This window comes from Falco rusticolus, chromosome 13 (assembly GCF_015220075.1).
Source record: "Falco rusticolus isolate bFalRus1 chromosome 13, bFalRus1.pri, whole genome shotgun sequence".
Taxonomy (NCBI): domain Eukaryota; kingdom Metazoa; phylum Chordata; class Aves; order Falconiformes; family Falconidae; genus Falco; species Falco rusticolus.
This window is the reverse complement of record NC_051199.1, coordinates 264128-285055: the sequence shown is the minus strand read 5'-3', so window position 1 is coordinate 285055 and position 20928 is coordinate 264128. Positions and strand designations below refer to the sequence as shown.

General features: G+C 62.9%; 1 protein-coding gene across 3 annotated transcripts in view; it reads left to right on the top strand.

The window, feature by feature from the left end:
* Positions 1 to 20598, top strand: part of DNM2 (dynamin 2) — a 29353-nt gene extending 8755 nt beyond the window's left edge. Inside the window, exons 3-16 of one of the 3 annotated variants that reach the window (XM_037406731.1) lie at positions 1829 to 1978; positions 2262 to 2465; positions 3177 to 3275; positions 3426 to 3586; positions 3657 to 3799; positions 4513 to 4648; positions 4867 to 4934; positions 6037 to 6175; positions 8263 to 8349; positions 8534 to 8604; positions 10963 to 11014; positions 12293 to 12304; positions 16763 to 16876; positions 19939 to 20598. In XM_037406731.1, coding sequence (XP_037262628.1) covers positions 1829 to 1978; positions 2262 to 2465; positions 3177 to 3275; positions 3426 to 3586; positions 3657 to 3799; positions 4513 to 4648; positions 4867 to 4934; positions 6037 to 6175; positions 8263 to 8349; positions 8534 to 8604; positions 10963 to 11014; positions 12293 to 12304; positions 16763 to 16876; positions 19939 to 20583 — 2081 coding nt within the window. In that variant the 3' untranslated portion in view covers positions 20584 to 20598. The remainder of the gene's footprint in view (positions 1 to 1828; positions 1979 to 2261; positions 2466 to 3176; positions 3276 to 3425; positions 3587 to 3656; positions 3800 to 4512; positions 4649 to 4866; positions 4935 to 6036; positions 6176 to 8262; positions 8350 to 8533; positions 8605 to 10962; positions 11015 to 12292; positions 12305 to 16762; positions 16877 to 19938) is intronic. The other 2 variants (XM_037406732.1, XM_037406733.1) reach the window with 2 other exon arrangements.
* Positions 20599 to 20928: the final 330 nt, after the last annotated feature.

Genomic DNA, 20928 nt, shown 5'->3' with positions numbered 1-20928 from the left:
GGCTTCTCCTGTGCTGACGGGTCACAAAAAATCCCGGGATCCCTGAAAGCGGCAGCGCAGATGCCCGGGAAAAGCAGCCGCTTGGCTCTTCCCGGGCGCCTGCCCTGCGGAGGGGCTGGGGCTGGGTCGATCTTTGGGTCCTGGCACGGCTCCCTGGGCTTGGAGGGGAGCGATGGAGCTGCTGGGGTCAGGATCGGGCCCCGGGGGGGGGGGGGGGGGGCGCCACAGCTCGGCTGGGATCAGGATCGGGCCCCGGGGTGGGGGGTGGGGGGCCACAGCTTGGCAGGGATCAGGATCGGGCCCCTGGGGGGAGGGGGGGGAGCGCCACAGCTCGGCTGGGGTCAGGATCGGGCCACCGGGGGGGCACAGCTTGGTGACATATGTAATATAAATGGGAATCTGGGCGATAAATAAATGGGAATCAGCAATAAATGGGAATCTGGGGAATATAATGGGAATCTGGGTGATAAATGGGGATCTGGGCAATATAATGGGAATCCGGGCGATGAATAAATGGGAATCTGGGCGATAAATGGGAATGTGGACAATGTTGTGGGAATCTGGGCAATGTAGTGGGAATCTGGGCGATAAGTAAATGGGAATCTGGGCAATGTAATGGAAATAAATGGGAATCTGGGCGATAAATAAATGGCAATCTGGGCGATTAATGGGAATGTGGGCAGTAGGTAAATGGCAATCTGGGCAATGTAATGGCAACCTGGGCAATAAATAAATGGGAATCTGGGCAGTAAATGGGAATCTGGGCAATAAACCATTCCAAAGGCGTCGGCGGGGACGGGAGCGGGCTGGGAGCTGGCGTTGGCGCACCGGAGCCAGCCGCGGCTGCCCGCCAGCATCCCCCCCGCCAGGGCAGCCTCCTTTTTGGCGAAGGCCAGCGGTGCTGCGCGGCACGTGGGAGCAGCCGGTGTCGGGGCGCTCAGCCCGTGCCGGCTGCCCGCCATCCTGCCGGGATCAACCGGGATCACCCTCCCAGCCGGGGCACGCAGCCAGCCCGAGTGGGGCCGGGGGGCTGCAGACAGTGGGGCTCACGCCAGCGCAGCCCCCCGGTACCTGGCGGGGGGACCCATCCTGCCCAGCTGCTCGGCACCGCGCCGGGGCATGTGGCTGGTGCTGCGGGTGTCGGAACGGCTGCACCAGCTGGGGCTCGGCGGGCGCCCCGTGCTGGGCTCCGGGTGGCCCACGGGCTTTTCTTCAATACTGCTTTTTAATACTGCTTTTTTTTAAAATACTGCTCTTTTTAATGCCTTTTTTTTAAAATGCTTTTTTTCTTAATGCGTTTTTAAATGCTGGTTTTTTAAATGCTGCTTTTTTTAATGCTTGTTTTAATGCTTTGTTTTCAATGCTTTTTTTAATATCTTTTTTTAATGCTTTTTTTTTTCATGCTTCCTTTTAAATGCTTTTTTTTTTTTTAATGCTTTTTCTTAATGCTGTTTTTTAATAGTTCGGGGGTTTAATACTCTGGGGGTTTAATAGCTTAGTTTGGTTTTATTAGTTTGGGGGTTTAATACTCTGGGGGTTTAATACTTTGGGGGTTTAATACCTTAGTTTGGTTTTATTAGTTTGGGGGTTTAATACTCTGGGGGTTTAATACTTTGGGGGTTTAATACCTTAGTTTGGTTTTATTAGTTTGGGGGTTTAATACTTTGGGGGTTTAATAGCTTAGTTTGGTTTTAATGCTTTGGGGTTTTAATACTCTGGGGGTTTAATTGCTTAGTTTGGTTTTAATACTTTGGGGGGTTTAATATTTTGGGGGTTTAATACTTTAATACTTCATTCCAATACTTGATTTTTTTCTCCTCTTTCCTAGAATATGCCGAGTTCTTGCACTGCAAATCCAAGAAGTTCACGGATTTCGACGAGGTGCGGCAGGAGATCGAAGCAGAAACCGACCGGGTGACGGGGACGAACAAGGGCATCTCCCCCGTCCCCATCAATCTCCGCGTCTATTCGCCGCACGGTGAGCGATCCGCTCTCCCCTCCGGGGGCCAAAACACCGGGAACGCGGCAGAGCTGGCGGGATTTATCCCGATGGGCTCCCAGGAGCTGAAGGCTGGCTGCTCCGCACGGCCGGTGGATCCCACACCGCCCAGGGGGGCTGCCCGAGCCGCGGCGCTTCCTTTGGAGGGGTTTCACGCTGGGGGAGGGCTGGGATCCATCAGCGGATCCCGAGGGATCCACCTGCAGGAGCAACAGCTCCCGGCGCCAGGCCCTTGACCCCGTGTGATCTCTTGTCTTTCCAGTCTTGAACCTGACCCTGATCGACCTGCCGGGGATCACCAAAGTGCCGGTGGGGGACCAACCGCAGGACATCGAGTACCAGATCAAAGACATGATCCTGCAGTTCATCAGCAGGGAGAGCAGCCTGATCCTGGCCGTCACGCCGGCCAACATGGATCTGGCCAACTCGGATGCGCTCAAGATGGCAAAAGAAGTTGATCCGCAAGGTAAGAGGGACAGAGGGACGCATCCTGCCCGTGCCGCGGCGCTGGATCGCAGCGGTGAAGCCTTCAGCAGCTGTGGCGGCGATTATTGGGTTTCTCATCCCTCCTCCTCCTCTCTTGGGAGACTCTCCACCCTCCGACAGCGATTATTTGCCCAGATTTGGGAAGCGGAGGGGATCTCTCATCCCTCCTCCTCCTCTCACAGAGGACTCTCCACCCTCCAGCGGTGATTATTTGCCCAGATTTTGGAGCTGGAGGGGGTTTCTCATCCCTCCTCCTCCTCTCATGGGTGACTTTCCACCCCCGACAGCGATTATTTGCCCAGATTTGGGAAGCGGAGGGGATCTCTCATCCCTCCTCCTCCTCTCACAGAGGACTCTCCACCCTCCAGCGGTGATTATTTGCCCAGATTTTGGAGCTGGAGGGGGTCTCTCATCCCTCACGGGTGGCTCTCCACCCCCGACAGAGATTATTTGCCTGAATTTTGGAGCTGGAGGGAGTTTCTCATCCCTCATGGAGGGCTTTCCGCCCCCGACAGCGATTATTTGCCCAAATTTTGGAGCTGGAGGGGGTCTCTCATCCCTCCTCCTCCAACAGCTGAGGGTGAGTGGCTCCGCTCTGGCGGGTCCATCAGCTTCGCTTACCCCCGCGCTTGTCCTGCCGGCCGCGAAAGGAGATTAATTACTGACTCGCTCGTTTGTGCGGCCGCTCCAGGCTTGCGGACCATCGGCGTCATCACCAAGCTGGACCTGATGGACGAGGGCACCGATGCCAGGGACGTGCTGGAGAACAAGCTGCTTCCTTTACGAAGAGGTATAACGAACCGCTACGCGTCGTTATCCATCACCCCGTACCCCCGTGGCTCCGGCGCGGTTCCGGCACCCCCGGGGGCGAGGAGCGGCCGCAATGCCCGGCTTGGGCACCGGCTCCGTCCGCAGCCAGAGCCAACGTGTCCCCTTGCAGGCTACATCGGCGTCGTGAACCGAAGCCAGAAGGACATCGACGGCAAGAAGGACATCAGGGCGGCGCTGGCCGCCGAGCGGAAATTTTTCCTCTCGCACCCGGCGTACCGGCACATGGCCGACAGGATGGGCACCCCGCACTTACAGAAGGTCCTCAACCAGGTAGGCTGGGCGCCCTTCCCCGTGGAAAAGGGGCCGTTCCTGCGGCTCAGCACCCTCCGTTCCTTTGCAGCAACTGACGAACCACATTCGGGAGACGCTGCCCTCGCTGCGCAGCAAGCTGCAGAGCCAGCTGCTCTCCCTGGAGAAGGAGGTGGAAGAGTACAAGAATTTCCGTCCCGATGATCCCACCCGGAAAACCAAAGCCTTGTTGCAGTAGGTTGCGTTTCCCTCGCTCGGTGCCGCCTTCCCGGTGCTCCGCCGGAACGGGGAGCTCCCTCCACCATCGGGAGCGATGCTGGCGCAGAAATAACCCGGCTCTGCGCTTCACGTGGGGCTCATTTGTCCCGGCTGGTGGCTTTTTCCAAGGAAAAGCCTGAAATAGCCCTGTTGGGTGTGAGCGGGTGGCCCTGCTGGCTCTGCCAGCGCCTGGGAGCATCTCTGCCAGCACTGGTCGGTGTCTGGTGCTGGCTGCACTGCCTAAAGCAAGTGGTTTGGTCTCAGGATTAGAAAGGAGAGGTCGTGCCTGTCCTCAACCCATCCCTGTGTCCTTCAGGCTGCGGGGAAAGGGGAATTTTCCTTCCTCATCCGCGGCGGTGGGGACTGGGGGGAGCTTTGGCACATCCCTGATGAGCCAGTGAGATGGTGCCGGTGGGACGGTGCTGGCCACACCACCCAAAGCGAACGGTACCATCTCGGGGTTAGAAGGGATGACTTGTGCCCCTCAACCCATCCCTGTGTCCTTCAGGCTGTGGGAAAAGGGGGATTTTCCTTCCTCAGCCGCGGCGGCGGGGACCGGGGGGAGCTTCGGCACATCCCTGATGAGCCGGTGGGATGGTGCCAGTGGGATGGTGCTGGCCACGGGGGGTGCCTGGGTGTCCGCCCCTCCATCCCCTGGGTGACCCAGAAATCCCCTCCCTTCTCCCCAGGATGGTCCAGCAGTTCGGCGTGGACTTCGAGAAGCGAATCGAAGGTTCGGGAGACCAGGTGGACACGCTGGAACTTTCCGGAGGTGCCCGAATCAATCGTATTTTCCACGAGAGATTTCCTTTCGAGCTGGTGAAGGTACAGCTGGCCCGGGGAGCGCGTGTGCCGTGGTGGGGGCGGTGTGTGGTCGGGATGTCGGGATGGGCTGAGCTCCCCCTTGGCACCAGGGTGGCTTTCCTGGCGCTCCAAGGGGTGCACGGAGGGCGGGGGGGGGGGGGGAATGTAATTCTTGGCTGAGCGCCGGGATCACACGGAGGACGTGGCAAACCTTCCCCGCGGCTTTCCTCCCTCCTCAGATGGAGTTTGATGAGAAGGACTTGCGGCGAGAGATCAGCTACGCCATTAAAAACATCCACGGCGTCAGGCAAGCGTCGGCGTGGCGCCGAGGTCGGGGGGTGGCGGGGGGGCGCGTGTGGCTGGAGCTTTCCTGCCCGAGGGACGGGCAATACCGGTTGCCATCGGCTCCTCTGGTGTTGGCGGAAAAATGGATGTTTTAGAGGGAATAATGAGGTGATGAGCCGCGCTCCGGCGCAGCCTGCCCCCTCGGTGAGCGGCGGCACGCTGGCCCTCGGCCCCAGGGAGGCTGAGCTGAAAAATTCCCCTTGTGCCTCCGGTTCAGCCGCTAAAATAACCTTTACCTTCTTTTTCCCCTTCCCTGAAGCGGGGGAAGAAACGGCCTTGGGAGGAAGGTGGGGGGTGTGAGTCAGACCCAGCTGGAAGAGGGATCCCGGAGTGGTGCCTCCGGCGTGGGCTCTGCCCGGCGGGATTGAGGATCCCAGAGGGGAGCGGTGTTAAAAGTTGTGAAATCCTCTCTGGGGGCAGAGAAATGTAGAATTTCTTGGCTTTAACGCTCTCCCTGGGAGCCGCTGGTCCAGCTCGCAGCATCGCCGTTATCCCTAACCATCACCAACAGGGTCAATTCCCAGTATCCCCGTTATCCCTAACCATCACCAACAGGGTCAATTCCCAGCATCCCCGTTAACCATCACCGACAGGGTCAATTGCCGTTGTCCCGGTTATCCCTAACCATCACCGACAGGGTCAATTCCCATCGTTCCCAGCATCCCCATTATCGCTAACCATCACCAACACCATTACCCGTAACCATCGCCAACAGGGCCAGTTCCCAGCATCCCCGTTATCCCTAACCATCACCGACACCGTTACCCGTAATCATCACCAGCAGGGTCAATTCCCATTGTTCCCAGCATCCCCATTATCCCTAACCATCACCAACAGGGAGGGGGGCTCTCACTCCCGTTCCTGGGGGGTCTGGCACCCCAACCGGAGCATCCCTTGGTGCTGCCGGAGCCGCCCCCGGCGCTGGAGCGGGGGGAATCTCGCTCTCCGGGATGCCCCCGAGCATCTCCAAACCTGATGATCCGTTTTATTGGTTTTGTTTGGTTTTTTTTTTTTTTGTTTTTTTTTTTACTCCATCATGTCCTGGCCCTCGTGGATTCCTGCAGGACAGGGCTCTTCACCCCAGACCTGGCGTTCGAGGCCATCGTGAAAAAGCAGGTGGTGAAGCTGAAAGAGCCTTGTCTGAAGTGCGTCGACCTCGTCATTCAGGAGTTAATCAATACAGTTAGGCAGTGTACCAGTAAGGTATCGAACCGGCCGGGGGCTCACCTGGCCCCTTCCTACCGGTGGGATGGGAAAAAGCAGGAGCGATGCCCTGCCCTGCCTGCCTTGCCTGGTTTCCCCCCCAAAAACCACCCCCAAACCCCTAAAAATGAAAGAAAAAAAAAAGAAAAATTTGGGAGCCGCCCCCGAGCAAACTGGATGTTTCTGAGCTTTGACCCCGCGTCTCCCAACGCGGAGCCGAGGGGATCGGCTGGTCCTTGAGCCCGAGGATGGATCCCCCGGGATGTCACCCAGCGCTCGGAGCATCCCTGTGCCTCCTGGGTATCCCGCTGGATTCCTGGGGACGCTGGATTCCTGGGGATACTGGATTCCTGGGGATGCTTCCCCCGCCTATCCCCCTCCTCAGGGGTGGGTCTGGGGGGGCTTTGGTGCTGGTAGGAGCCAGGCAGGTGGGCAGGCGGCTCCCGGATCCTGGTTCCTCCTTGCACGCCTCTTGCCAACCGCGATTTAAACTGCTGCTTCGCCGCGCTCCGGGAATCCCGGGAACGCCGAAACTGCAGCTGGTGGCGGCCCAGTAAATCCTGCTGCTCCACACCTGTGTGATTAGTTACCTGCTTGATAACGAGCGCATTTCCCTTCCAAAAAAGCTCAGCCCTTTCCCCCCACCAATTTTATCTTTTTCGCCGTGGCAGCGTTAATTACCCCCGAATTAATATTTAATAACCGGCTTCTCGCAGCGGGTCTCATTTTTTAAACCTCATTCTAAAAGTTCACCTTTTTAAAGTGGAAAAGAGGGCAGGAGAACCAGCCCCTCTCCTTCCAAAGCTGATTTTATTTTTTAAAAAATGGATAAACGAGGAGGCGGCGCTATTGGCGGTGCTGGCGACCTGGAGCGCGGCGGCAGAGCCGGAGGGTCTAATCCTGCGGGGGTCATCGTAGTGGTGGTGGTGGGGGTTTGCTGGTGGATCGGGGGTGATCCCGCTCGATATCCCGCTCGATATCCCACTTGATATTCCACTTTCTATCCCGTTTCCAGCCTGGTTGGCTGTGCTCTGGGTCCTGCCAAAATTCCTTCCCTCCCAAAGCGCCGGGGGGGCTCTTGCCCCCGAGCCCGGATGAAATTTGGGGGTTTCCTAGAGCTGGGGCTGGGGGCTCCAGTCTGGAGAGGATCCAGGAGCCCCCCCGGGGTGGTGCTGAGACCCCCCCGATGGGTAAACACCCCCCGATGCCGCCCCTTTTCCCTTTGTGCATCACTAACCTTAGACATCACACACACACACACACACACCCCCCGCAAAAAAAAAATCTCTATTTTTTTTATTTTCTTGTCTTTCCTCGCTCACGGCGCAGGACGGGGGTCTTCACGCCCAGTGTGAAAAACCCGACGGTAAAGCTCAGAGACCCCCGTTTGTGCCGATCTGGTGGTCTCAGAGTGCCCCCCCCCCCCCCTCATTAAAAAACGTGCCCAAAAGGTAACGGGGTCAGCACCCAGCCCCCGTTTTTTAGACATCGGATGGAAACATCTGGAATATATTTGCTCCCAGGATCTGGCCCACCAAAGCGGGTTCAACCGTGAGGTTGTGCTGGAATTCGGGGGGACGCCACGTCCTGGCGGCGGGGGGGGGGGGGGGAGGTGGCAGCAGCCCCCCACCCCGGGCTCCACGCTGAGACCCCCACCCTGCGCTTGGTGCCATGGAAAGCCGGATCCGCTCGGCATCCGAGGGTGGGAATGGAAAATAAATCTGGATTTGGTGTGATTGGCACCCCGAGACCCCCACCCTGCGCTTGGCACCCCGAGACCCCCACCCTGCGCTTGGTGCCACGGAAAGCCGGATCCGCTCGGGATCCGAGGGTGGGAATGGAAAATAAATCTGGATTTGGTGTGATTGGCACCCCGAGACCCCCACCCCGAGGTTCCCGCTGCTCTTGGATCTAGTCGAGGATCCCCCCGAGCCCCAGTTGCGTCCCCCCGGCAGAACTGGGGCTTGGTCCCTGCAGTGCCCCCTCCCCTCCCCTGGCCCCCCCTTCCCGCGGCCGGTGCCAGAGGCAGCCCCGGGCCGATCAGCAGCGGATTTTTTTGTTCCCCGGCCTTCTCCCTTTCTTTTCAGCTTGGTTCCTACCCCAGGTTACGGGAGGAGACGGAGAGGATCGTTACCACCCACATCCGGGAGCGGGAAGGCAAAACGAAGGACCAGGTGAGCGAGGAGAAAGCCGGGATCCCCCCACCTGATCCTGAAGCTCCCACCTGCGGCACCGAGCCGGGCATCCCCGGTGTCACCGCCGTCCCCGGGGCTCCACGGCGGCTCCGTCCCGGCGGTGCCGGAGCTGGGGGGATCCAGCCCACCCCGCGGCATTCCCATGGGATCCGTCTCCTTCCAGATCCTGCTGCTGATCGACATCGAGCTCTCCTACATCAACACCAACCACGAAGATTTCATCGGCTTCGCCAAGTGAGTCGTCCCCGCCGCGACAGACCCCCGGCGCCGCGCAAACGCAGCTCGTGGTCCTGCCCCCGCTCCAGGGCACCATTCTGGGGTCCCCTGGGGACCCTCTGCCCGGGCAGGACAGGACCAGGATGGGGGGCTCACCCCCCAGGACCCTCTGCCCGGGCAGGACAGGACCAGGTTGGGGGGCTCACCCCTGGGGACCCTCTGCCCGGGCAGGACAGGACCAGGATGGGGGGCTCACCCCTGGGGACCCTCTGCCCGGGCAGGACAGGACCAGGATGGGGGGCTCACCCCCCAGGACCCTCTGCCCGGGCAGGACAGGACCAGGTTGGGGGGCTCACCCCTGGGGACCCTCTGCCCGGGCAGGACAGGACCAGGTTGGGGGGCTCACCCCTGGGGACCCTCTGCCCGGGCAGGACAGGACCAGGTTGGGGGGCTCACCCCTGGGGACCCTCTGCCCGGGCAGGACAGGACCAGGATGGGGGGCTCACCCCTGGGGACCCTCTGCCCGGGCAGGACAGGACCAGGTTGGGGGGCTCCTTGAGTCCCCCTCCCCTCGGCTCACTGCCGCTAGCTTGTCGGTAGCGCCCGGAGCATTCCCGAATGGAAAAACCGGAGGCGAGTGGCTCTGCCCCCGCCACCCCTTCCTCTTGGAATTCCCGGAATTCCCACTCTTTTTCTTGCTTTCTTTCCCCCTCCGCCTCTTTATGTTTTTTTTTTTTATTATTATTTTTTTATCTCTCTGCTTTTCGCCTTCGTTCGCAGTTCCTTCCTCTTCTCCTAATCTCTCCTGTTTTTCCTTTGAACCACCTCTCTCTTCCCTCCGGATTTCTCCGAACCTCTCCCACTCCCCAGCTGTTACACTGAGCAGCACGTGGCGACAGGGTGGGTACCCCCGCGGGCAGCATGTCCTGCAGCGGCTCCGAGCCCCCCTGTCCCACCTGGGGGACCCCCGTATCCCGAGGGATGTTCCAGGCCAGCCGGAGAGCTTCCCGCTCCGGGCTCGCCTTGGGATCTGTGCTGGCGGCGGAGCTCCCCGTGCTGCTCCGGGATGCTGCGATGCTTGGGCTGGCCGGCCCGGCGCGCGGGGCTCCGTGTCCTGGGGGGACAGTGGGGATCGTCCCCAGGGATTGGGGAGGAACCGTGAGCATTGTCCTCAGGGATTAGGGAAGAATTGAGGGATTAGGGAGGAACCACACGATTGTCCCGAGGGATTGGGGAGGAACAGCGGTGGGGATAGTCCCGAGGGATTAGGGAGGAACCGTGAGGATTGTCCCGAGGGATTGGGGAGGAACTGAGGGATTAGGGAGAAGCCATGAGGATTATCCCAAGGGATTAGGGAGGAATTGAGGGATTGGGGAGGAACCACGAGGATTGTCCCGAGGGATTGAGGAGGAACTGAGGGATTAGGGAGGCACAGTGGGGATTGTCCTGAGGGACTGGGGAGCGACGGTGAGGATTGTCCCGAGGGATTAGGGAGGAACCAAGGGATTAGGGAGGAACCGTGAGGATTGTCCCGAGGGATTGGGGAGGAACTGAGGGATTAGGGAGAAGCCATGAGGATTATCCCAAGGGATTAGGGAGGAACCACAAGGATTGTCCCGAGGGATTGGGGAGGAATTGAGGGACTGGGGAGGAACAGCAGGGATTGTCCCGAGGGATTAGGGAGCAACGGTGAGGATTGTCCCGGGGGATTAAGGATGAACCGTCCGGATCCGGGCAGGCAGCCCCGTCACCCCAACTCCCTCAGCCACCAGCTCGGGGACCCCCGGGGGATCGGAGGGTCCCCCCCCTGCCCCCCCGCCCCGGGAAAGGACCCGCTTTTTGTGCTTGTGAAGTGCTGCTCCGGGGGGCGTCCCGGCGGGATGCTAACTGTTTTCCTGGATTTTGTTCCTGCTCCCGACTAATGGTTCCGTCCCTCGGGTTGCTCGGGAGGGACAGGGAGCTTTCCCTCTGGGCTGGCTCTGGATTTTCCATCCTGGGGGGGGACACACCAGAGGTCTCCAGAATCGCATCCTTGTGGTTAGCAGCTTTTCGGGGTAGGGGTGCATCGGCTCGGCTGGGCTGGCGACCCCAAATCCCATCCCAGTCCCATCCCAACGGGCTGCTCCGCTTGGCGTTCCCTCCCGGATCGGCCAGTTTGGATTGCCTGGAGATCCGGAGAGGGGGGGTGTCCGGGTCCCACCCTGACCACGGCTCTGGAGGGGGCTCCGCTGCCCGCCTCGCCCGGGGGGTCTCGCTGGAATCTTTGCACCCTGGGTTTCCCCTTCGGACTCGGTTCTTCCTTACGGCGTTCCGGGTGGGAAGCGCCTGGATCCTCTCTGCTTTCCCTGCCTAAAGCCCCTCGTTCTCTCCCTCCAGCGCGCAGCAGAGGAACACGCAGACAAACAAGAAAAGAGCCATCCCGAACCAGGTACGGCCGCGGCTCCCGGGAGATCCCGCCCGGAGCCCTCCGGGGATCCACGGTGATCCATGAGTTCTGTCCTGGAAGTGTTTTTTTTTGGGGGGGGGAGGGGCGTGTTTAGCAATGGGGGTGGAGATGGGGGAGGATGGAGGATGGAGCGGGAGCCTTGCTGCTGCCGGAGCCCCGTGCTCCCACCCAGGGCAGGGATCTGGGTGAACTGGACCCCCGCCCAGCCCCCGCCACCCACAGCAGCCCCCCGGGGGGGGGCAGAGGGACCAGGAGGAGTGTGGGGACGTGCCTGCAGCCGTGTCAACCCCCGCTCTGCCCCGTCGTGCCGCCTCCCCATCCCGAGGGGTGTTGGCTCTCCGGTGCGCAGGACGGAGGGCAGGGCTGGAAGCCCACCCCCCCCCCATGGCATTAGGGCTGGAAGCCCCCCCTGCCCTTGGCATTAGGTCTGTCCAGGGCTGGAAGCACCCCCTGCCCAGGGCTGGAAGCCCCCCCCCCCATGGTATTAGGTCTTGCCAGGGCTGGAAGCGACCCCCACCATGGCATTAGGGCTGGAAGCTCCCCCCCCAGGGCTGGAAGCCCCCCCCCCCCCCATGGCATTAAGGGCTGGAAGCCCCCCCCTCCCCCCTTGGCATTAGGTCTGTCCAGGGCTGGAAGTGCCCCCTGCCCAGGGCTGGAAGCCCCCCCCCATGGTATTAGGTCTTGCCAGGGCTGGAAGCGACCCCCCCCATGGCATTAGGGCTGGAAGCCCTCCCCCCTTGGCATTAGGTCTATCCAGGGCTGGAAGCCCACCCCCCAGGGCTGGAAGCCCCCCCCCCCCGGCATTAGGGCTGGAAGCCCCCCCCCCTCCGCCTTGGCATTAGGTCTATCCAGGGCTGGAGGCCCCCCCCCCCTGCCCCATGGCATTAGGGCTGGAAGCCCCCCCCCTTGGCATTAGGTCTATCCAGGGCTGGAAGCCCCCCCTGCCATGGCATTCGCCCCCCCCGCCAGGGCTGGAAGCCCCCCCCCCATGGCATTAGGTCCCTAACGCTGGCATTGCCTCTTGTTTGGAAAGAATGTGATGAAATATTAACACTGTAAAATGATAATTAATAGCATGTAACTGTTTTTCTTTTGCTGTTTTTCTGCTTTTTCCTACCATTTTTGTGCTTCCTGCTCTCCCCTCCCTCCCATCACTTTATTTTTCCACACTGGTCTGTCTCTTTGTCCTGCTTTTTTTTTTCTCCCCCCCCCCCCCGCCCCCCCCCCTCCCCACCCCCCCTTAATTTTGCACACTTAAAGGGTGAGATACTGGTAAGTACCCACACAGTGTGATAGTGCTGGTAGCGCACAGCCGGTGAGGGACGCGGTCCTGCCAGAACGACCCCCCCCCAGAGCCCAGAGTGACCCCCCCCCAAGCCCATAGTGACCCCCCCCAAAGCCCAGAACGACGCCTCTTGCCTCCCAGAATCGAGTATGCTGCCGGGCAGAGGGGACCGGGACCCCCCATGGGGGGCAGATGGGCTCCCTGAGCTTGATCCAGAAATGGGGATGGGGTCTGTGCCCCCCCCCCCGGGGCTGCTCCCTGCCTGTGCCGTGCCCCCCCGGGCTGGCAGCGCTGCCTGGCTCGCTGGGAACAGCGTAGGGAGCGCTGGATACTGGGATCCAGGGGGTGAGTACTGGTTTTACTGGCCCTTGGCGAGGGCTGGGGTTGGTCCCTAGGCAGGGCAGCCCCCCGGGGGTCCAGGCAGGGGCTGGAGGGACCTTATGCCCCCCCTCCCCCCCCAAATGCCATTTTTTGGGCTCAAGGTCGCATCCTGACCTCAGCCTGGGGGCTCAGCAGTGTCGGCACTGGACGGCTGGTGCAGACATCCTGATGCAGCCCTGGTTTTGGGGGTGCCTGTGCTCCCAGGTGCTGGTTTTGGGGGATGCCCGGGCTCCCAGATGCTGTTTTTGGGGGATGCCCGGGCTTCCAGATGCTGTTTTTGGGGGTGCTGGGCTCCTAGATGCTGTTTTTGGGGCTGCCTGGGCTCCCAGGTACTGTTTTTGGGGGTGCTGCTCTCCCAGATGCTGTTTTTGGGGCTGCCTGGGCTCCCAGGTGCTGTTTTTGGGGGGGTTCCTGGGCCCCCAGATGCTGTTTTTCTGCTGTTTTGGGGGGGTTCCTAGGCCCCCAGATGCTGTTTTTGGGGGTTCCCAGGCCCCCAGATGTTGTTTTTGGGGGTGCCCGGGCCCCCAGATGCTGTTTTTGGGGGTGCTGCTCTCCCAGGTGCTGTTTTTCTGCTGTTTTTGGGGGGTGCCCAGGCCCTCAGATGCTATTTTTGGGGGGTGCCCGGGCCCCCAGATGCTGTTTTTGGGGGGTGCCCGTGCTCCCAGATGTTGGCAGCTGGCGGAGGCAGATGTTGGAGCCTCGTTCGGCAGCTGCCGGAGCTTTTCCCAGCGTTCTCGCTCCTGGCGGGGGGGGGGGCAGAAAGCGGCGTAAAAAAAATTCCCTGCCTGTGGTTGATCCCCTTGGGGGGGGGGGGTGTTGGGGGGGGGGTGGGGCTGGACCCCGCTGCTCTGACCTCGGAGCTGAGCATCGACCCCTGGTCCAGGGAAATGGAAGTGTCTGAGGGGGGGGTGATGCCCAAGCCCCCAGTTTGGGCTTTACGGCATCGTGGACCCCAGCTCGGGTGTTGCCGGGGTCCCTTGGGGGGGTGGGGGTGGGGCTCAGCACCCCGGCGTCTCCCTGGGGATGGAAAGTGGGAAAATCACGGACGGAAAAACGGGATGTGGAAGGAAAAACGGGGATGAAGCCCGGGTGAGGGGCACCGTGCTTTTTTGCTTTAAAAAAAAGGGATTTTTGGAGGTTGCTGCACCGACCCCGGGGGTTCAAACCTCAGCACCCATCCTGCCCGTCCCGCTTTTCCTCGGACACTTCCATTATTTTCTAGCCCCTCCCCCCCCTCGGACACTTCCATTATTTTCTAGCACCATCCAGATATTTCTGCAAAAAGACGAGGGACCCCCCCCATGGGGCCATCTCCCCCCTCCCCACGATGGTTTCTGTGCAGGGCCGCTGTCCCCTCGCTGGCTGTGCGGGCGCGATGGTGCCGGGCGACGGGAAGGTGGAGATTAATAGAGATTAATTAATGGATAATTAAAGATTCCGGGTGCCGGAGCCGGGCAGAGCCCCTGGGCAGGGGGAACTCGAGCCCTGAAACCATCGGTGCGTTGGTTTTAAAGGAACTTTCTGGTGGCTCAGCCTTCCTCCTCCTCCTCCTCCCCCTCCTCCTCCCCCCCCCCCTCCCCCTCCTCCTCCGCCTCCTCCCCCTCCCCCTCCTCCTCCGAGGCGCAGCTGGGGGGTCTCCAGTGCCCCCCCCTCCTCTCTCCAGCAAAAGAAATCAAATCTTGGCTTTTCCCTAACGCTCCCCAGCTCCCTCTACGCTACCCACAGCCCAGCCCCCCACCGGCTCCTTAAATCCCCCTCCCCAAAAAGCCATCCCGGAGCCGCTCCCCGGCTCACTGCACCCGCTCTGCTGCCAACCCTGCTCCTCCTGCCCCCTTGGCTGCTCCATCTCCCCGCTGCCGCCTCTGTTCCTTTAAAACCAGACCAGGTTCCGCTCCGGAGATGTTTTTTTTAAATAAGAGTCGGGGGTCTCGAAGGCCCCCGAAAGGGAAAATCCTCAAATCCTCGACCTGCCGAGCGAATCTCAGGGCTCCTTCCTTCCCCTCGCCGGGAAAACCCTCCGTGCCGGTTGAGCGTTGGCTCCAGCTGCCTGTGCCGGCCGGCGCGCCGTGCTTTGCCCGCGGTAACACGGCGGATTTTGTCACGGCTTTACCGGTGGTGGCCGCCAGAGCCGTCTGGAAACACGGGTGGCCTGAGCTGTTTCCCTCTGGAAATTTCCTAGTGACACGTGGAAAAGCCTCGGCACGGCGGGAGCCCTGCCCCAGTCCCGGCGACGCCGGTACGAGCCGTAACAAACTCCGCATCCCGCTCGCCTCTAACTCTCTCTGCTTCACCGCGAGGGTCCATCGTCTTCCCTCCCCTCTGTGCTTTGGACTGACGTGAATCAGCCCCCCCCCCGCATTTCCCCTCCCCCTCCCCCTCGTCTGCCCATGACTAACCCGTGTGGTGGCACTAACCCCCGTGGAGCGCCGTGGTGGCGGGGTACCGGCTGCCGGACACAGAGCATCCCGCCGCGCTTGGTGGAGCGGGGGGATGCCGGTGGGTGCTGGGCTGCTGGGTGGGGAGGGGGGGGGAGGGGCGTGCGCTGTGCCACCTCCTGGCTCGGCTGGGTGCCCCCCCACCCCAAGCACCCCGTGCCGGAGCGGGCAGACGTCGGGCAGCTTTTCTGTGGATTTTGGTTGCTCGGCGTGGCTGTGCCAGGTGGCTCCTGCACCACGGGGGGTCTGACCCTCCGGAGCCCCGTCCCGGTGGGATTGGGTGATCCAGCAGCAGCAGCCAGGTTTTGGGGACCCTCCGACCCCCTCCTTACCTAGGAGCGGGTCGTCTGCAGGCAAAACCCCGGCATCTGGAAGCGCCTCCAGCTCCGGGATGCTCCCCGGCATCACGGCAGTGGTCCCCCCTTAGCTCCAGGATGCTCCCTGGCATCACCGCAGTGGTCCCCCTCCAGCTCCAGGACACTCCCCAGCATCGCGGCGTTGGCCCCCCCTACCTCAGGGATGCTCCCCAGCATCACCACGGTGGTCCCCCCTTAGCTCCGGGATGCTCCCCAGCATCCTGGTGGTGGTCCCGCTCTTGCTCCAGGATGCTCCCCAGCATCACCGCGGTGGTCCCCCTCTAGTTCGGGGACGCTCCCTGGCATCACCGCGGTGGTCCCCCTTAGGTCTGGGATGCTCCCCAACATTGTGCCGCTGGTCCCCCCTCTCGCTCTGGGATGCTCCCCGGCATCACTGTGGTGGTGGTTCCCCCCCTATCTCAGGGATGCTCCCCGGCACCACCGCGGTGGTCCCCCCTCTCGCTCCGGCGGTGCTGAGGCGGACGTGGAGCCTGGCCAGGGGCTCTGCCGGCACCGCCATCGTGCCAGCTCCCTCGCTGCGCTGGGGAGGGAGCGCTCGGCCCCGCTCCCCGGGCTGCTGTAGGGCACGGAACGCTGGCGAGAGCATGGCAAGAGCGCGGTGAGAGTGCGGTGCCGGTGTGCCGTGCCGTGCCGTGCCAACCGGCTGCTCGCACCTTCGGGCTTCGGCGATGTGGCCTCGCCTCGTGGCCGCCCTGAGTGCCGGCTTGTCCCGGCCGGGGTCTGGGGGAGAACCGGGGGTTCCCGGGATTTGTGGCGGCTGAGGGCGGCCGGTGCCGGTGGTGGCTGCACGGGGTAAGTTGCCCATCGCTCCCGGAGCCTGGCCCGGCGGCACCACGGCGGCCAAGGGCTGCCTTTGGTGGGGTCCCTGGTGCGGGACCCCCCCCAAAACCACCCCTCGGTGGGGACCGAGAGCTCCCGTCTCATCCCTTCGGAACACTCTCCCATCCAGGGGGTCAGCGCGGCGCTGGGGCTGCAGCCACCGGTGCCGCCGGGACGCGGGGCGGGGGGGGGGGCTCACCGCGCCCCTCGCCCACTTTTGGGGAGCCGGAGGCGCTGCCGGTGCCGCGGGGGCTCGGAATAGCCGGGCTGAGGATGTGCCGAGGCTGGGGCTTGCCGCGAGGGTCTGGGTGCGCTCGGGGGGGCTCGGGGACCCCCCCGGCAGACCCCGGGGGCACCGGTAACCTCTCCTTCCTTGCCCCCCACCCTACCCCCCACCCCCCCACCCCACCCCCCCTGTGCGGCGGCTCCGCAGGTGATCCGCAGGGGCTGGCTGACCATCAACAACATCAGCATCATGAAGGGGGGCTCCAAGGAGTACTGGTTCGTGCTGACGGCCGAGTCCCTGTCCTGGTACAAGGACGAGGAGGTACGTGCGCGCCGCGGGGCGGGGGGGGGGGGGCAAGCGGGGTTTGGGGTGAAAGGGATGGGTTTTGGGGCGGGGGGAGGCTCCAAAAGCTTTCCAAAACAGCGGAGATGCGACACTTGGGGGATGTGGTGGAGCCGAACGGTTGGATGTGAAGGTCTGCTCCCACCAAACCGCTCCGGAATGCCGGAATTGGGGGGGTGGGGGTGGGGGCGGTGAGGGGGGGGGTGGGGGGAGGGGAGGGGGGGGGAGAGCGCCGGAGGGTGCCCTGCGGATCTCACGGCTCCCCCACCCCTGGGGATGGGGCAAACATGGATAAACTGGGAGACACCGGCAAGCGGGGGGGGGGGGTGTCCCACGGGATCCAGCCGCGGCACCGGGACCCCTGTGCCCTTCCTCCGGCGGGGAGACCCCCTGATGAGGGGTCAGGGTCTCCCCGTCCCACCCCAGCCCCCGTTCCCGGCACGGCCACCGGTTCCTGGGTAACTGGGTGCGGGAGGAGCCGCGCAGGGAGAAGCGTCCCAAGGGGATGGGAACGGCCGATGCTTGGGGGGGGGGCAGGGCGGGACACGCTCTTGGGTCCTGGGGGTCGTGGGGTTGGTGTCGGAGAGCCCCCAGCCCCCCAGCTCCCGGCCCCCAGCCCCCAGCCCCCAGTCCCCCAGCCAGGCCACACTGGGACCGGTAATGTCCCTACGCCGGGCAGTGGGAAGGGGCTCGGAGCTGGAGGGAAATGTGGGGGGGGGGATCGTCGAGGTGGGGAAGGGGATCATGGAGATGGAAAAAGGGATCATCGAGATGGGAACGGGGATCATTGGATTGGGAAAAGGGATCGTTGAAATGGGGAAGGGGATCATCGAGACGGGGAATGTTGGGAGGGGGAAGGGGATCATCGAATTGGGGAAGGGGATCATCAAGATGGAAAAGGGGATCATGGGATTGGGGAAGGGGATCATTGGATCGAGGAAAGGGGATCATCGGGATGGGGGAGGGGATCATCGGGATGGAAAAGGGGATTGTTGAAATGGGGAAGGGGATCATTAGATTGGGAAAGGGGGATCATTGAAATGGGGAAGGGGATCATCCAGATGGGAAAGGGGATCACCGAATTGGGAAAGGGGATCATCAGAACGGGAAATGGGATGGCTGAGCTGGGGCAGGGGATCACGGGGGGGGCATGGCGCGCTGTCTGACCGGCCCCCGCGGTGCCCGGCCACAGAGCTCCCTGTGATCCCGGGGGTCCTCATGGGGGGGGTCTTCATGGGGGGGTCCCCGGGGCGCTGTGTCCCTCCTGGTCCCCCTGGGTGCCGGGGTGGGGGCTGCTGCCCCCCCGGCCGGGCATCCCGCTCCCTCCCGCCTGGAAACCGCCTTTTTCTGCTGCATCCCAAAACGAATTTTATTTTTTTTGGGGGGGGGGAGGGGTGGCGTGAAACCTCGGTGGCGCGGGACGGTGGCAGGACCCGCCGTCTCCTCCGTGGCATCGCGGGCCGCGCGGTGCCGCTTCCCCGTGTCCCAAGCTTGCCACCCCCGCAGCGATCCGGGATCTCGCCTGACGTCACCCCCAGATGCTGGGGGGGGGGTGGGGGGCTCTGCCTGGCCAGGGGGGGTGGGGAGTGGGGCTGGGGGGCTTCGCCGCAGCCTCACCAGCTCACGGGGCAGAATACGGAGCCGTGAACATTTCCGGGCCCCCCAAGCTGGGTGGCTGCCCCCTCGCAGAGACGGGGTTGGACCCCTCTTCCCGGACGTACCCCCCCTAGCCCACCCCCCCTTTTTATTTTTTTCATCCACCTCCTAAAAGAGGAGGAGGGGTGAAGCCCCCCGCGGCGCCCACCGGTGCTGCCCAACTTTCCTGCACCGGGGAGGGGGGGGGGGGGGGGGGCTCGTTTGGCCCCTCCGCGGCGTGTAATGAGAACCAGCCCAGCCCCCCATAACCCCCCTCCCCAAATCAACCCCCCACCCCTTAAAAACCAACCCGCCGCACCGGCCACCCCGCGCTTGCTTTGGAGACGCCGAGGGCGCATCGCCCGATCCTGGGGGGGCTCTGCCGCGGGGAAAAGAATATTCGAATACACCCCCTCCCCCCAAAAAAGCCCCCCACCCCCCACCCCTTCGCGGGATCGTGCCTTACCTGGCGCTGCTGGCGCTGCTTGGCCAAACCCGATCTAACCAATGTGCAGACTACTGTACAACGTGCAACCCCCTGAACAGGTAGTCTGAACACTGGGCAGGCTGGGCTGGATTCTCCGGAATCCCACGGGATCCACCGGTATGACGGGGGGGGCTGCGTGGATCTCTCCCCCTCCCGGTTTTGTTTTGTTTTGTTTTTTTTTTTGGGGGGGGGGGGGGGAGGGTGGGTGGGTTTTTGTGGGGGTTTTTTGGTTTTTTTTTTTTTGTTGTTTTTTTTGTTGTCCCCGAGGGTTGCAGCCCGCTGGGCGAAAGGAAATGGCTTTGTCTCTCTTCTGACGTGGCAAAGTCCTCGCCACCGAATCCAGGCTGGAAAAAAGTTGTGGGATTTTGCAGGAAATCGTCGGGAGGAGTGTGGGGGGGAGGGGGTAAGCGGGGGGGGGGTTGGGGGGGTGGCGGCGGGTTCGTGGCCTCTCCACAAAGGCGAACGTCACTTTTTTTTTTTACTTTTTTTTTTTTTTTTTTGGGGGGGGGGGTGGGATGGGGTGCGCCAAGCGCCGCTGGAGCAGCTCTAAACGATTCCAGATGTGGCGCTTGGGCGGCCGGGTGAAGATGCATCCCCCCCCCACACCCCCACCCTGAAATCCGGCAGCCCGTGTCATGCCAGCCGGCGAGGCTCCGGCACCGCTCCGGTGGGCGACATCTGTGGGGGCACCAAATCCCTGGTGCTGCCGGATGTGTCCCGGGAAAGGCGGGGATGCCGGAGCGGCTCCCGGAGGGGCTCCCTGGTCCATCCTGGTGGTCGGGGACCACGAGCCGGGATGCGCCTCGGTGGGGTTGGGGGGGATGGAGCGATGGGGCTCAGGTCGCTGGGGCTGGGGTCTCGTGGTGCTCGGGGGGCTGCACTCACCCGCTCTCATCCCTCCCTCCCTCCCCTCTTCCAGGAGAAGGAGAAGAAGTACATGCTGCCCTTGGATAACTTGAAAATCCGGGACGTGGAGAAGGGATTTATGTCCAACAAGCACGTCTTCGCCATCTTCAACACAGAGCAAAGGTGGGGGGGGACACGGAGCCACCCTGGGGTCCTGCCAGGGGCCACCATGGCCACCGTGCCGCTGGCTGTGCCCTTCCCCCGACCCTGGGACCACCGTGGCCACCGTGCCGCTGGCTGTGCCCTTCCCCCAACCCTGGGACCACCGTGGCCACTGTGCCGCTGGCTGTGCCCTTCCCCCGACCCTGGGACCACCATGCTGATGGCTGTGCCCTTCCCCCGACCCTGGGACCACCGTGGCCACCATGCCGCTGGCTGTGCCCTTCCCCCGACCCTGGGACCACCGTGGCCACTGTGCCGCTGGCTGTGCCCTTCCCCCGACCCTGGGACCACCGTGCTGATGGCTGTGCCCTTCCCCCGACCCTGGGACCACCGTGGCCACCGTGCCGCTGGCTGTGCCCTTCCCTGGGCCATCACTGGTCCTGGGACCACCGTGGCCACCGTGCCGCTGGCTGTGCCCTTCCCCCGACCCTGGGACCACCGTGGCCACCGTGCCGCTGGCTGTGCCCTTCCCCCGACCCTGGGACCACCATGCTGATGGCTGTGCCCTTCCCCCGACCCTGGGACCACCGTGGCCACCGTGCCGCTGGCTGTGCCCTTCCCCCGACCCTGGGACCACCGTGCTGATGGCTGTGCCCTTCCCCCGACCCTGGGACCACCATGGCCACCATGCTGATGGCTGTGCCCTTGCCTTGGCCATCGCTGGCCCTGGGACCACCGTGGCCGCCGTGCGCTGCTGTGCCTTCCCCCGCCCTGGGACCACGTGGCCACCGTGCGCTGGCTGTGCCCTTCCCCACCCTGGGACCACCATGCTGATGGCTGTGCCCTTCCCCCGACCCTGGGACCACCGGGGCCACCGTGCCGCTGGCTGTGCCCTTCCCCC